Source organism: Falco rusticolus, chromosome 11, assembly GCF_015220075.1.
Source record: "Falco rusticolus isolate bFalRus1 chromosome 11, bFalRus1.pri, whole genome shotgun sequence".
In the NCBI taxonomy this organism is placed as follows: Eukaryota; Metazoa; Chordata; class Aves; order Falconiformes; family Falconidae; genus Falco; species Falco rusticolus.
Genome location: NC_051197.1, coordinates 30,627,227 through 30,640,542, shown reverse-complemented (window position 1 = coordinate 30,640,542; position 13,316 = coordinate 30,627,227). Strand labels below are relative to the sequence as shown.

General features: G+C 48.4%; 1 protein-coding gene across 1 annotated transcript in view; it reads right to left on the bottom strand.

Annotated features, from left to right (window-relative positions):
- The window catches only part of LAMC1 (laminin subunit gamma 1), a 69,403-nt gene extending 56,397 nt beyond the window's left edge, over positions 1-13,006 (bottom strand). The window contains exon 1 of the mRNA XM_037404047.1: positions 12,500-13,006. Coding sequence (XP_037259944.1) covers positions 12,500-12,896 — 397 coding nt within the window. The 5' untranslated portion in view covers positions 12,897-13,006. The remainder of the gene's footprint in view (positions 1-12,499) is intronic.
- Positions 13,007-13,316: the final 310 nt, after the last annotated feature.

The window sequence follows — 13,316 nt, the reverse complement described above, 5'->3', positions numbered from 1 at the left end:
CTGGTAATGACTATTTACCTTGGTAACGTTCTTCAAAGATACAGGCATGGTAGACAGAAGGTGCTGCAGGAATGCCTTACCAATTATTTATTAACCTCTTTTTAACTGCTGATTCAGAATGACCAGTAATCTTTTCCAACAAGGTAAGAATCCTCCCCTTCCAAATCTTTAAACAAGTCTGCCTCAAGGATGGAGGGAAAAAAAAAAAAAAAAAGCACACAGAGCTAGGAGTTGCACACTTTTAACTACAAATGCTTGTTTACACTTTAAAGAAAATCTCTGCTACCAGAACTTAAATAATCATTAACTCCATGACAGAAAGACTATGATGTTCCACTCCACAATATGCAAAACCATCATCCCTTGTCCCAGAGGCTTTTTTCTGCTTCCATCTCAGCAAGCAGATGGAAGAATAAAGAAGGGGTCTTAGCATCTACCGCAAGAAGCAGGACAGTCAGAAAGCCAGTACAATTTTTTTTATTTTTTTCCCCCTAGAAAGTAGTGAGACTGCCCTTATTTTGGACCTGGCAAGACACCTTATAGTACCACCTGAAGCAAATGCCATCTCTTTCCCAAGGGTAGCCAGGCACCCCATAACTTGATGAGTAACTGCTACATAGAAAACAGCTTTCACAAGCTCCATGCCTACTTTCCAACCAAAACTTTCTGCAATGCATTACCTTTTCTGCTGAGTTACCTGTGCTGAAACCTGGCTTTAGAACACCAGCAGCAAGACAGCAAAACTAACAGATTTAAACTGTATGTTTTAAGACAAGCTGCCCCTGAGCAGCCAGCACAGCTACCTGAACAAAGCAAGCATTTCTGCAGACTGCTACAGGAGCACATTCTCCATTTGGATTTTGGACTACTACCAGCAAATTTCTTAAGCAAGTCTGGACACACGTCACTCCTCAGAGGGGGGCAATAAAAAGTTTTCCCCTGTTACACTAATTACACACAGAGATCAGAGGTATGACCCAGCACTCTACACTTTCACATCCTCCACAGGTCCAATGGCAACACCAATTCATTTACTTGAGGTTTCTTCCAGCTGGTCTCTTGTGGTTTCCTGAAATCCATGAGCAGCTTTCTGCAGCCAGGGAGGAAGCAGCAGGGATGCCAAGCACATGGGATGCCCGAACCAAGCAGCTGTGTGTTTGCAGGAAGGACAAAAGCCAGCAGGGCTGCCAGCACTGCTGTGAATTTCAAAGACTCATACAATTTAGCCAGGCACAGTTTAAACTTTCCGTTACACAGTGCTAATGGCACAGGTTAATGACTCCAAACTCTATTCCTTTTGCTGAACCACATCTCTTCCCACAACCCCTCTCTATGTGCTGTATAAACACTCAATACCACTCCTATCGATAGGATCACCATTTCAAAACGCGTTTCATTCCCTCCCACTGTTTTCAAGTTAACGTCGACTTTTTAGAGGTGGGAGCAATTAGAAAAAAAAAAAGTTAAAAAAGCAGGATTTGGGGGACAGAAAGGCTGAGAGACAGGGTCCTTTCCATCTGCCAGAGCAGCATGTTTAGTTTCTACCATACAGTTCACAAAAGAACATGCCATAGCCCTGGTGTTGCAACACAGGCCAAAATGACATGAAAAAGGTGATTAACTCACTGACAAATTAACAAGGAGACATATTTATTACAGGGTTTTGCAACTGGAAGAATTAAGATTCCTATAAAAAATGTAGCCTTTTCCATGTAACAACTAGTGACACTGTCCAGGCAAAGATCAGTGTCAGCAGCGCAGACCGTAGCACAGTTATAACCACACATCCAAACCAATTTGGTGAATAAGAAAAGAGAACAGTCAAGCACACCAGAAAACCAGTCCAGTTCGTCCCCTGACACAAATAAGAGCTTTAACCAAAGCTTTCAACCTCTGCTGGCAACTGCAGTACTCACGAGCAGCTAGTGCTGCAGCTGCACCACAGCTGCACCACAGCTGCTCCAAGCTTTTTCGGGCACCATGGGTAGGTGCTATGAATGAGCTGTAAAACATTACTTGTCACCAAAAACCCCAGGACTGTTACTGCCATCTTTCTGCTTGAGCTTGCAGAGAATCAAAACACAGAAAGGCAACAAAACAGACTTTGGGAATATTCTTACGTCCTTCCCCAGTGCCACCTATGTACATTCAGAGCCACAGACAAAACACATTTCTCCAGAGATTTCTAAATATATCGGTGGATACCAAATTAAAAGTCTTTTAAGGGAGCCTCTTGGATAGTTTTTCATTAAATTGTGTGCTCTGTACCCAAAGACCAGTGGCAGTCTGCCAAGGAATGGAGAGAACCAGCCTGGAGCGCAAGGGGTATGCCATGTTCAGGATTTACAATCTTTCCAGCATTTCCAAGCAAGTTATGGACTTCTCATGGCACAGCTCCTACATCTTACAAGGAATGGAAGTACAGAAACATAAGGCCAGAAAGAAACCAGTGGCAGAGAAAATACACCTTAGGCTGACCAAAACCTTTCAGTGCTATCCCTTGCCTGCTCACCAGGGATAGACAAGCAATATGGTGTCATCCCGCAGCCTTTCAGCCAGATGCTCACTCATGATCTATGCTGGCAACTTCTAGCAACTTCTTCACCCAATAGCCTCGACACTCTGATTTAAAGAAATTTAATTCTGGAAAAGGAAAAAGACGTTACTTGTTCCTGCCTTTTTTGGAAAGGGACAAGCAATACTAAAGTCACTTGCAAGGGAACTGTGGTTTCAGAGCTGTAGTTCTGTTTCCTAGAGTTATTTACCAAGACTGGAAATAGCAATCCTTCATGAAAACCCCAAGCTTCCCTTCCTAACCACAAGCCAGAGACTCTGACACTGCAACAACCTACTTGCAATGTTTTCAGCTAAACTGCCAAAAAGAAACAGACATTATATGCACACTTTCTCGCAGTAGTTATGATAAAAGTAAAAAAGGCCCTTATTTCCTAAAAGTGCTCTGAAGCCCTTGGAAAAGCTTATCTCTGCATCATTACTTCCAAAATAATCCGTAGTTTGTTCAATAAGGAACTCAGATTTAGCTGTCTCAATGCTGGAGGCACCAGGGACGGCCCTGCTTGCTCCCTTGCAACCGGGGACTGCTGGCAGGAGGGTGAGAAAGGGGCAGCACACATGTAGGGATGTATGCCGAGTCACTCTGCTTAGAAAGCAGAAGAGCAGTGACTCGTGTAATGCTGGTAATTTAATCAGTTAACTCATGCCTGCAGAGCACGGATAGAGGGGACCAAAAAGCCATCTCAGTCCAGAGCACCCTTCCCAGCTCCACCAGCAATCCCAGCAGAGGGGGGACAGGAGAAGGAGCAGGCTGAGAGGCAAGGTAGGGAGAAAAGTAGATTTCATTAAACAGACACTGCATAAAAGGCGAGACCTTGCTTTATTTAGAGTTCACATTTCACTCTGGCAGCACCAGCAGCCCCTGCAGCAGCTGCCCCATCCCTGTTTGTATCTTCTTCGTAACCCTGCTGGGAATCAACAGTGGAAAACATTAGTTCTTTCCGACAAAAAAAATGGCTTCAACTCAGGAAAACTTGTCCTTCAACAAAAGGCTTCCCCTCGATCCCAAACCCTAATGTGTGCAAGAGGAAAAGCTACAAAACAGTATTAAGCATTTAACAATTTTGGACTTCCATCATACTTATCTGAGCATCGCTGGAGTCCGACCAAAATGAAAACCACCAGCCTCTTGTCCGAAGACATGTATAAAGCGGCGAGCATAGGAGGGCAGCAGCCACACTACCCACGCAGGCTGAGAAGCTACTGCTGGGATGAGAACCGCAGGGACATCTCAGTTCAACAACCCCATCCCAGGGAGCAGGGGGAACCTTCCCAAACTGGACAGCCCAGGAACATCTCGGTACCCAGGGAACGGGAGCAGGAGGGAGGTGAAGCCCAGGCAAGCTCCAAGGAGCTTCAGAAAGGAGAAGAAAGGGAGAGGGGTCTAGAAAACACAAGTAAAGCAAACAGGAGGTCTGCAAGCTTAGAGCAACCACCGCCTTAAGCATCAGCTTCTTAACTAGTCCATCCAGAAGCTGATTCAGTGTTGAGAATTACTCCGGACAGGACAGCAGGACCCACAAGACCCGTGAAAGCAGCTACCGAAAGCAGAGAAAGCATCAGCTGGAAGGAAAGCATCAGCTGCTGTAACAGAAGTAGGTTGCTGGGCCAGCCCCTGCACCCCTACCGCCACAGCCAGGAGGCAGGGCAGAGGGAGACACTCCAGATCCCCACAAATAAACCACATTTTTTTCAGAAGCTGGGAGGCAAGGGCAGCAGGCAGGGCAGCCTGTCCACAGCTGCTCCCCAGGGACCAGCCCCACACGCTGCCGGGAAGAAAATCCCACTGCAAAATCTCACCGGATGGGAGCATGTAAAGGACTGCAGATGAAAGGGCTATAAATAATCATCATGCACCACAGAAGTCTTAGGACAAGAACATTTTCTTTTTACTCAGTCAAGCAGTCCCACTTAACACTTTGATACCAAGAAGCATCTGATGGTAGTTTTTCCAGAAGGGACTGATTTTTATTCCACTAACCTCAGTAAGAGATCCTCCCAACACAAAGCGCTCCTTTCAAAGCACGTAGCTTATACTCCACAACCTTGTAAGCACAGCATAAGAAAGCACCAAGAAAACAGCCCATCTATCCCTCTTGATGAGGTTCAATGCAACCATTTGCTTAAAGCGTCTGAGACACATTATCTTCTAATTAGAAGATTAGATGGATTCACTTTCCTGAAACAAAATACACAGGAAAAAATATTTAAAAAAACAAAACAAAACCACAACTGTTTGGGATCCTTGATATCCCACCCACCCACCCCAGAACAAACAAAAAAACCCACAGCCCAAGTGCGACATGCTGCACAAGCAGCAGCGCACAGCGGTGGGAACAAGGTCCTTCCTGATACCAAGTAGGTTGAGCTATAAAGCAGACCTTGAAAACTCAAAAGATGAAAGCAGTGTTGCTTAGAACTGGGCTGGTGCCAACCCCAAAATCTGCAGTGCTCCCTTGGCCCTGGAGCACCTGAGAGAGTGAGCATTTCAGGCAACCCACAGGCTACTACATGCAGTCAGCCACTGGCCACTTGAACACACAGGTGCTGGGGAAGAACAGCCCCTGCTACCAAGCAGGTTTTGATGTTTGGTAGATTTTTAGGGGGTTTTGGTGGTTGTTTTTTTGTTTTGCCTTTAAAAAAAAAAAAAATACTCCCTAGATATAGCTGATCTTTCTGTTGTAAAGGCCCCTACCAACGCAAGGGCCGAGTCTTCCTCCTTTCCACTTCAGGCCATTGATAGGGGCCAGCTGCCAGTCCTGACACCATTTAACAGTTCTGCACCCTGATCTTCCCACACCTCAAGATTCAAGAAAATTACCTCGTCCTCCTGTAAAACACAGGAGCCACTACAAAGCCAAGTCAGATAAGTAGTTCTCCAAACATACCAAACTCTGCAACAGAGACTAGAACATTCAGAAAGCTGACCCAAGAACCCAGAAATGCTGGATCTTCACAAGATCTCAATAGATAGTCTCTAAAAAAGCCTTAAAAATCTTCCCCTTCCCCCACAAAAACAAGAAACCCCCAAACCAACTGAACAAAAGAAGCCCTCAAGCTACCTGGAAGTCTACCTCCCATGTACAAGATGGTACTAGCTTACCTACCAAAGGAAAAAAAAAATCCAATAATAGTTTTTGGATACTATTTCTAAAAGAGGAAATTTTGAAATTCTCCATTACTGAACACAGCTGTGTTGTGTCAGAACTGCAGGCATGATTACCAGTGGAAACAGCTCTTTGATGACTATCACACTGGAATATCTAAAACAAGTAGAAGCATGGAAACCAGAAGCGCTTTGCCACCCAGTTTCAAAACAAAATGCTGAAGATCACTGAATAATATATAAGGGGGTTGGCTGGGGTTTGGTTTTGGTTTGGGTTTTTTGTTGGGGTTCCCCCCCCCCCCCCAAAAAAAAAAAAAATCTCTCTCAAATAGGCTGGACTGAGGAGGAGATTAAAGACCGAGGCTCATTTGTTTTCTTTAACTTGAAACAAAGTTACCTTGCCATTTCAGAGCCTTTTTACAGGTGATGAGTTTTCACCATTTTCCAAGCTTTTACATCTGATAAATTCTGAGAAATCATTGTGTCTTACCTCAAAAGCACCTAACACACCCCACAAAGGCTTACAGCAGCTTGCACCTGCAGTCTGGCAGACTACAAAAGGCTGGCTCTCCTCTCAGCATTCCCTGTCCCATTTGACAACTGTAAATGCCTACTAGTAGCAGCTCTTTAATCTCCTGGTGCAGTTGCTTCATTAGCAGCTGTCCTAAACCTCTCATCAATGCTGATGCGACAGCCAACATCACCATAGTACCAGCAAGCTGCTAGAAACACGACATTATTCAAGGGATGCTACGGAGAGCAATCCCAAGTACATCCTTTGCAGATGGCTTAGCATTAGGAGATTGTCCTAGCATTACAAAGAGCTTTAAACACAGCTAGTGATGCCACAGGTCCTCCACACCAGGATCCACATTCATCCCTCACTTAAAGACCATAAAGCTTAATTTGAGACACACAGGGCTACTCTGCACCTGGGGGGGGACCCCAATATACTCCTGTTTGCACGGCAGTACAACATACCCAGCAAGAGTTTTTTGCAGAAATACTTCATTTTCTTATCAAAACACACCGTGGTGGCCACCAATAAGCAAGATTTCATGGTTAAGTGACACGCAAAAGCAGGCTGAAACAGCTCTTCTCAGGCAGGAGCTTACAAGAGGGCTTGCAGCCCCAGGCTGAGCTCCTGAAGGTTATTATGAACCAGAGACGGTGACGTTAGATGCGACTAGTTCAATTTAACACACCAGACCTCGTGTCCCAGCTAACTCACAGGTACAAAAAAAGAACCAGACAGTGAGCCTGCGTGAAATCACTCAGCACTGCAGTCACCAGTGATGGCAAGTGATGAATTAAGGCCCTGAGGACACAAGCGGGAGGTCTCCGTCTGACAAAGGTTGCATGATTAAGGACACACTCACAGTCGTGTTTTTAAGAATTATGGTGAACTAGAGATCCAAATTTCCCATCCTATCCATCTGCGCTGGAAATTATTTTCTCTACATGTTTGCAGAGCAATCCCATTTTTCATTTCCGCGGGAAGTGGCAGCCTCGGATTTTCACTTGCAGAGTCAAAGAGACTGCGAGAGCCTCCCGAAGCCTCAGGCTGCAAGAGAAATGCTACCGAATAAGCCAGAAAATTTTCAGCAAGCTAACCATTCTGAGCAGCAAACGACAGTTTCCAAGATTTAAACCTACAAAAGCAACTATCTGACTGTGTCAAAACCAGTAATTAATCCTCCCAGCAACGCAGGGCAAACACCACAAATAGCAGCTGTTTTTGCAGCAAAATACCACACAAACTCAGCTCTCTCCATCCCCCAAAATAAACGCTCTGCCACATACAGTACTCCCAAAGACGTCACACAGTGGCATCAGCACCCCAAGAAAGATGCAGGACAGAGGAACTGGAGAAAACCTGGGAATTTAAAGGGTATGCGGGAAGCGATAAAGAGCTTTAAAGCGACTTTATATAACCGCACTAAACAACTGCTGGCCATTAAAAGCCCTGATCTCTTAACTACTCATGTTGAAACCTGCAAATTGTAAATCAAGCCTCTGCAAAACCAACTAAAATAGAGTCCCCCCCAGGGCTCCTCAAATACCACCGCGAAGCCACTGTGGCGTAGGGCTGGCTCTTCCCAGCCCTGGCTCAACAAGTCTGCGAGGGCTTCCCAGCGCACCCCGTAACGCCAGCCTAAGTGCCGGAAACACTCTCCCAGAGCATTAATTACCATTTCTCAAGAGTTTTCAAATTGCAGCTATGCTACGCAAAACTTCACGTGCGTCCGTCCTGCTTGCTCGCAGTTGGTTTCACGGTGGTTCCCTAGGAAGGCAACGAACCGCAGCCTCATAAACTTTTGATAGGATAAGCAGCAAACCAAGGGCATCGCTCTGCTGCACTAAGTAAAACAAAGCAACTGATTGCGTCCCAGCAGCATAAACTAGGTACTTAATTTAAGGCACACTTTATAGCCCTCCATTAAATGAAAAAAAAAAAAAAAAAAAAGCTGCTTTTCTGCACTAAAGAAAAAAAATCTCACCTGCTACAAACAACTGGCAAATCAAGCTGAGGCTGAACACAAGAACTGGCATCTTGCCTAGGTTGCCTTGTAAATGCCTTCAAATGGCAGTCATACCCCAAACTACACTTTGCAGACAAAGTATATATAACCAAGCATCATCGCTCTCCTCAAAGCCAAATAAAGGACTGAGTGGTTAGAAAAGGAGGACGTGAAAGAGACAGGCAATCCATTTCTCCTAACCACCAACCGCTTTTACAAGTCTTTCTTTTTATACATACAAGATACCATCCGGCTGGGTGACATGGGTTTCTAGGCTGGTCTACAGCAGGGATTTCAGAAGAATTCAAGATCAGGAACACTCAGCTCTAACCACAATCCATGCCCACAGACGCAGCCGACATATTTTTAATGAAGGTAACCAGCAATTTCATTTTTCTTCTTGAAAAGCAGGCTAGCAGAAGGCTGCCTCCCAGCACCAAACACCAGCTCCTCTTCCCAGGCAATGACAGGAGTAGGAATTGGTCCTTCCTGCCTACATGGTATCCCTGAGTTCACAGCAGAGGCCACCAGCATCATCGGTCAAGCACATCTCCTGGGCACTGTCCCTGCTGAGATGCAGTGGGGACTCACCTGCACTGGGAAAGCCAGACCAGAGCGCTCCTAGCTTGCAGGCTGTTGATAAAAGCACAACTGCTCTCAGCAGAGGTGGGGCCACCCCACAACCACCAAAGAGCCACCAGCATGCTGAGGACGCTGCCTCTTTGTCCGAGGAGCAAAACACCAGGATCATGATAGCTGAAATCAAGCAGATCCAAGCAGAGAGTAAAAGTGGTGGGGAAAAATGAGAGATGCCTCCAGCAGGGCCAGCTGGGAAAAGAACAGGGAGGCACACGTAAAAGTGGATTTTAAAAGGTGTGGAAACAACAGAAAGCACAGCAAAATTAGAGCTCCAGAAGGAAGAAGTGAGAATCTGCTCTGAAAGAAGAGATAAATCTGAAAAAATATAAGCCCTTAATTAACACCATTCAGCACCAAAAATACTCCACGCTACTTCTTTACCCCTTCTTTGAGTGCTCAAAGGAGCATCTTTAACACACGTCTTTGTTTTGGTGCATTAGGGGTCTAAATAGCAAAGCTGTGCTAAAACATACGCACACAAAGTGCTGGGGAGATGCCAGAGCTATCCCAATGCTCCCAGCAGAAGCAAACAGCACAGACTGTAAAAATAACGTGACATTCTGGCTTCAAAAAAAGCAGACAACTATCTACATACTGTAATGGCTCGGCTGCCATCTTCTATTTAAAAGCTGGCACCGCTGCCGCATAGTCCTTTATTCCTGGAATATATGGGAACATGGCGGGAGGGTAGTGTTGGGGGGCTGGCGGGGGGGGAACTAAAAGACTGGTTGGGCCAAGTCAAAATTAGAAATAATTCAACCTGAGGAACTGGAAAACGGAGGAAGTGAAAGGAAACTTTTAAGATAAGTGGAAGAAAGGACACAGCAGTGCTCCCCCTCCTCTCGCCCACTAACCTAATTACCCAGACACCACCCTGGGAATGGGTTCAACTTCCCCCTTCTCCCGATTCACAGCTGCAGACTCACGTCTCCGAGCCTCTCCGGGGAGGCCTCTTACTTAGGGGGTCTTAATACCCTCTCATACAAAGAGAAACAGCTTTTATAACTCCAGATGTTCCTTGTGCAGGGACTGGTAATTACGCCAACTCCCCTCTCCCCAGGGAACACCCTAACTTCTGGGCACGTATTTCCTCTCCAAACACTTCCAGGGATCCAAGCCCTTAACTCGGTAACAGTGATCTGCACTGTATTTTTCTGTATCAGGCTCTTTGCTGGCATCTAGTCCCCAAACCAAAGGGGTTTTTTAACTTGTTTTGAACTACAAGTTGTAAGATTCAAAGAAACCCACATTCACATGTTGGCAACAGGCCCACAGCTCTTACTGACCTCTTGCAGGTTCCTCCAAAACATTACTCTGATCTACACTGACTTAACATCACTGGATGTTAATTGAGACATCCCAAACTGCAGAAAACTCAGTGCAGGACGGCATTTACATGCTGAAAGCCTAGAGTCGATGCTGCCGGTCCTGAATAGGTGCAAAGCAGCACTAACCATTCAGGATACCAGTGCCTTTAGAAATAAAGGCAACTGCGGAATCAAACAAGGATACGGGTTTGAGCACACAGCCTAATCCTCAAAGATCTTGCAGAACTAACTGCATAAAAGGGCTTTGTGTCCCAGAATGCATTTACGTCCTACCGAGTACAGAAATACTTGTTAAGCTCTTTGCCTCTTCTCTCACTGAGGTCAATAATTAAGTGTCCCGCAGACCATGGTGCGCCATGGGGAATGGCCCTCAGGCACACAGAATCCAAATGCGGCACCCAACAGCTCATGCACACAAAGATGGTTTGAAGAGTTCACAGAAGCAGAGCAGAGCAATGCTGCAGAGTTTGGGGCACCGGAGATGCCCCAAATGGCACTTTGCAGTGCTTGACGGTTCTTCAGCCTGCAGTGAACTCAGCAACGCATACAAAGTCATACAGGAATGTCTACTGCTCACACAGCACATGCACAGATAGCTTAATGCTTCGCGGCTAGCTGTCTTAAAACTAAGTCCTGCCACCACTACCATGCCAGTAACAAGCTTCTGATCCTTCAAAGGCTTTACACTACAAATATGCCACCCAAAACCCTAACTCGGGGCGGGGGGTTAACAAATGGGGAAAAAAAAACATCAAGTATCTGAATGTCACGCAGCTTCTGCTTAAAAGTTATACTCTAGCCTAAAATACGCCAGAGCAAATATACAAAGCTACAAGAGCCTGCAAACAAACCTAAAACCCAAGTGACTAGGAATCATATTGCAATATTACAGTATTTTAAAGATGCAGTTGTTTTCTTCACAGAAACATGCACATTTCTTCAGCGCTCAGGACATGGCACATTGTTTGCTTTAGTGTGTTGAAACAACGTTATTTTTGTAATACCCATGTGTATGTATGCATATGGGTGCACAGAGTCAAGGACAGCAGTAATGCAGATGTGTCTATAAACTAAACTTTACCTTGTCAATGAAGAATGATGATGATTTATATTAAGAAGTTGAGATAAAACCTTAGCTTACTGTTTTTTCCAGGCACCTCCCATAAAAATTTCCAAATGTACAAAAAAAAAAAAAAAGAAAAAGATAAAGAAGCCTTAGTGACTACCTCCCCTCATCCAAATGACTACACATGCTTCTGTGGTGTATTTATTTAGAAGCTCCTAACACAAAGAAACACTTCAGGGCAGCAAGGCACTCCCAGCTGCTGGGGCAGATGGATGCGCTCAGGCGACCCCGGTACAGGGCTGGGCACCATCATCACCTCACCAGCTCGGGTGGGAGCTTCCACACAACCTGCTCGCAGGCTGTCAAACCCAAGATCCAGCTGCCTGACCCCTAACGCAAGTTTTTTTCCTCTGGAAGTGAGACGCGTTACTGACGCTAAACTTAAGATTCAACAGGCTGCTCTTGATTAGAAACTGTGAATGGTTACAGCAGGACTTTTTTTAATTTTCACTTTATTTGATGACATGAGGATATAAGCTGTGGTTTTAACTTTCCGTTGGCTGGCTTGTCCTCCAGTTCTAAACAATCACCCTTCCTCCACGTCATGAGAGCTTAAACAACTGAATGCACAGGGGAAAAGAAAAGCTTGCCCACAAGCCAAAGCGAGGGCTAAAACACTTTATCCCGAAGGAACCTCTGGACATGCCAATTATCAGAAAATTCACCTTCTTTGTTATTGACTCGATGTTAGGAGTTCTGCGGCAATGCTGACCGCTCTCTGACAAAGCAGCCCCCCCCCCCCAGCACCTCACGGGCAGCGCTGCCCCGGCGTACGAGGGTACCGGGCAGACGCGCCCGGCAGCCTGCAGGGCAGCACAACGCGGGCTGCGAGGGAGCGACCCCTTCAACACTCGGTTTGGCTCTGCCTCTGCGGAGGAGGCTGAAATCCAGGTTTGGAAAGGGCCGTTCTGCAGCTCAGGTTCTCCTCACGGGCCAGCAGCCGCGGGGCGAAGAGGAGCCCGCATCGCGCCCTACGGGACCGAGCCCTCGGCCACAGCCGGGACTCCGCAGCCAGCCCGGACCCGGGACGAGCCTCCCCCAAGCCGGCAGCCAGCCGCTTACACCCACCGACACCCCGCGCCAGCCACCCGCTGCCCCCAGGGGCCCGGCCACAGCCCCCCGAGCGCCCCTCAGCCCGGCGCGGCCCCGCCGCCTTGGGCGCCCTTTTCCCTCAGGGCGGCGCGGGGCGGCGGGCGCTCCTTACCCAGGTGGAGGGTGAGGTTGACGGCGGTGGGGTGCTGCACGCCCGCCAGCATGGTGCGGCTCTGCCACCAGGTGGCGTCGGCCGGGCTGTTGTAATCGGTGAGGAAGGCGGCGCCGTGGCGCAGGTGGGGCTGGGCGGCGTCGCAGAGGTGGCAGGACTGGGTGACGCCGGTGACGCCGGTCTGCACGCAGTACTCCTCGGCCGGCGTCCCGCACGTGTGGGTGGCCAGCACCGTGGCGTTGAAAGCGGCGTTGACGAACTCGGGCATGCAGCGCTGCGGCCGGCCGCTCCGCTCCTCCGTGCACTCGTCCATGGCGCCGCCGCACCGCCCCGGCAACCACAACCACAGCACCGCCAGCCACAGCGCCCGCGCCCGGCGCTGGCCGCCGCCCCCCATGGCGCTGGGCCGCCGGCGGAGGGGCTGGCCGAGCGGCGCGGGCCGGCGGAGGGGGGCTCGCTCACTGGCTGCCGCCGCTCCGCTCCTGGCCGGTGGACGGGACGGGATGGGCCCGGCCCGGGCGAGGCGAGGCGGCGCGCGCGGGCGGGGGCGGGGCTGCCGGCGCGGGGCAGGCCGGGAGCGGCGTCCGTGCTTAAAGGGGCGACGGCGGCGGCGGCGGGGCCCGCCCTGAGGGGCAGTGGCGGCCGCGCGTGCTGCGTCCCTCCGCGCCGCTTGGCACCGCGCTGAGGCCGGCGGGCCGCGCGCCACCCTTCCCCCCCCCGCCTCTGCCCTGACGGGGCCCGGCGGCTGCTGCCCGCTCCGTGCTTGTGCGGACTTTTCCTAGAGGAAAAAACTCAAGCTTCTCAAGAAATGTGGGAA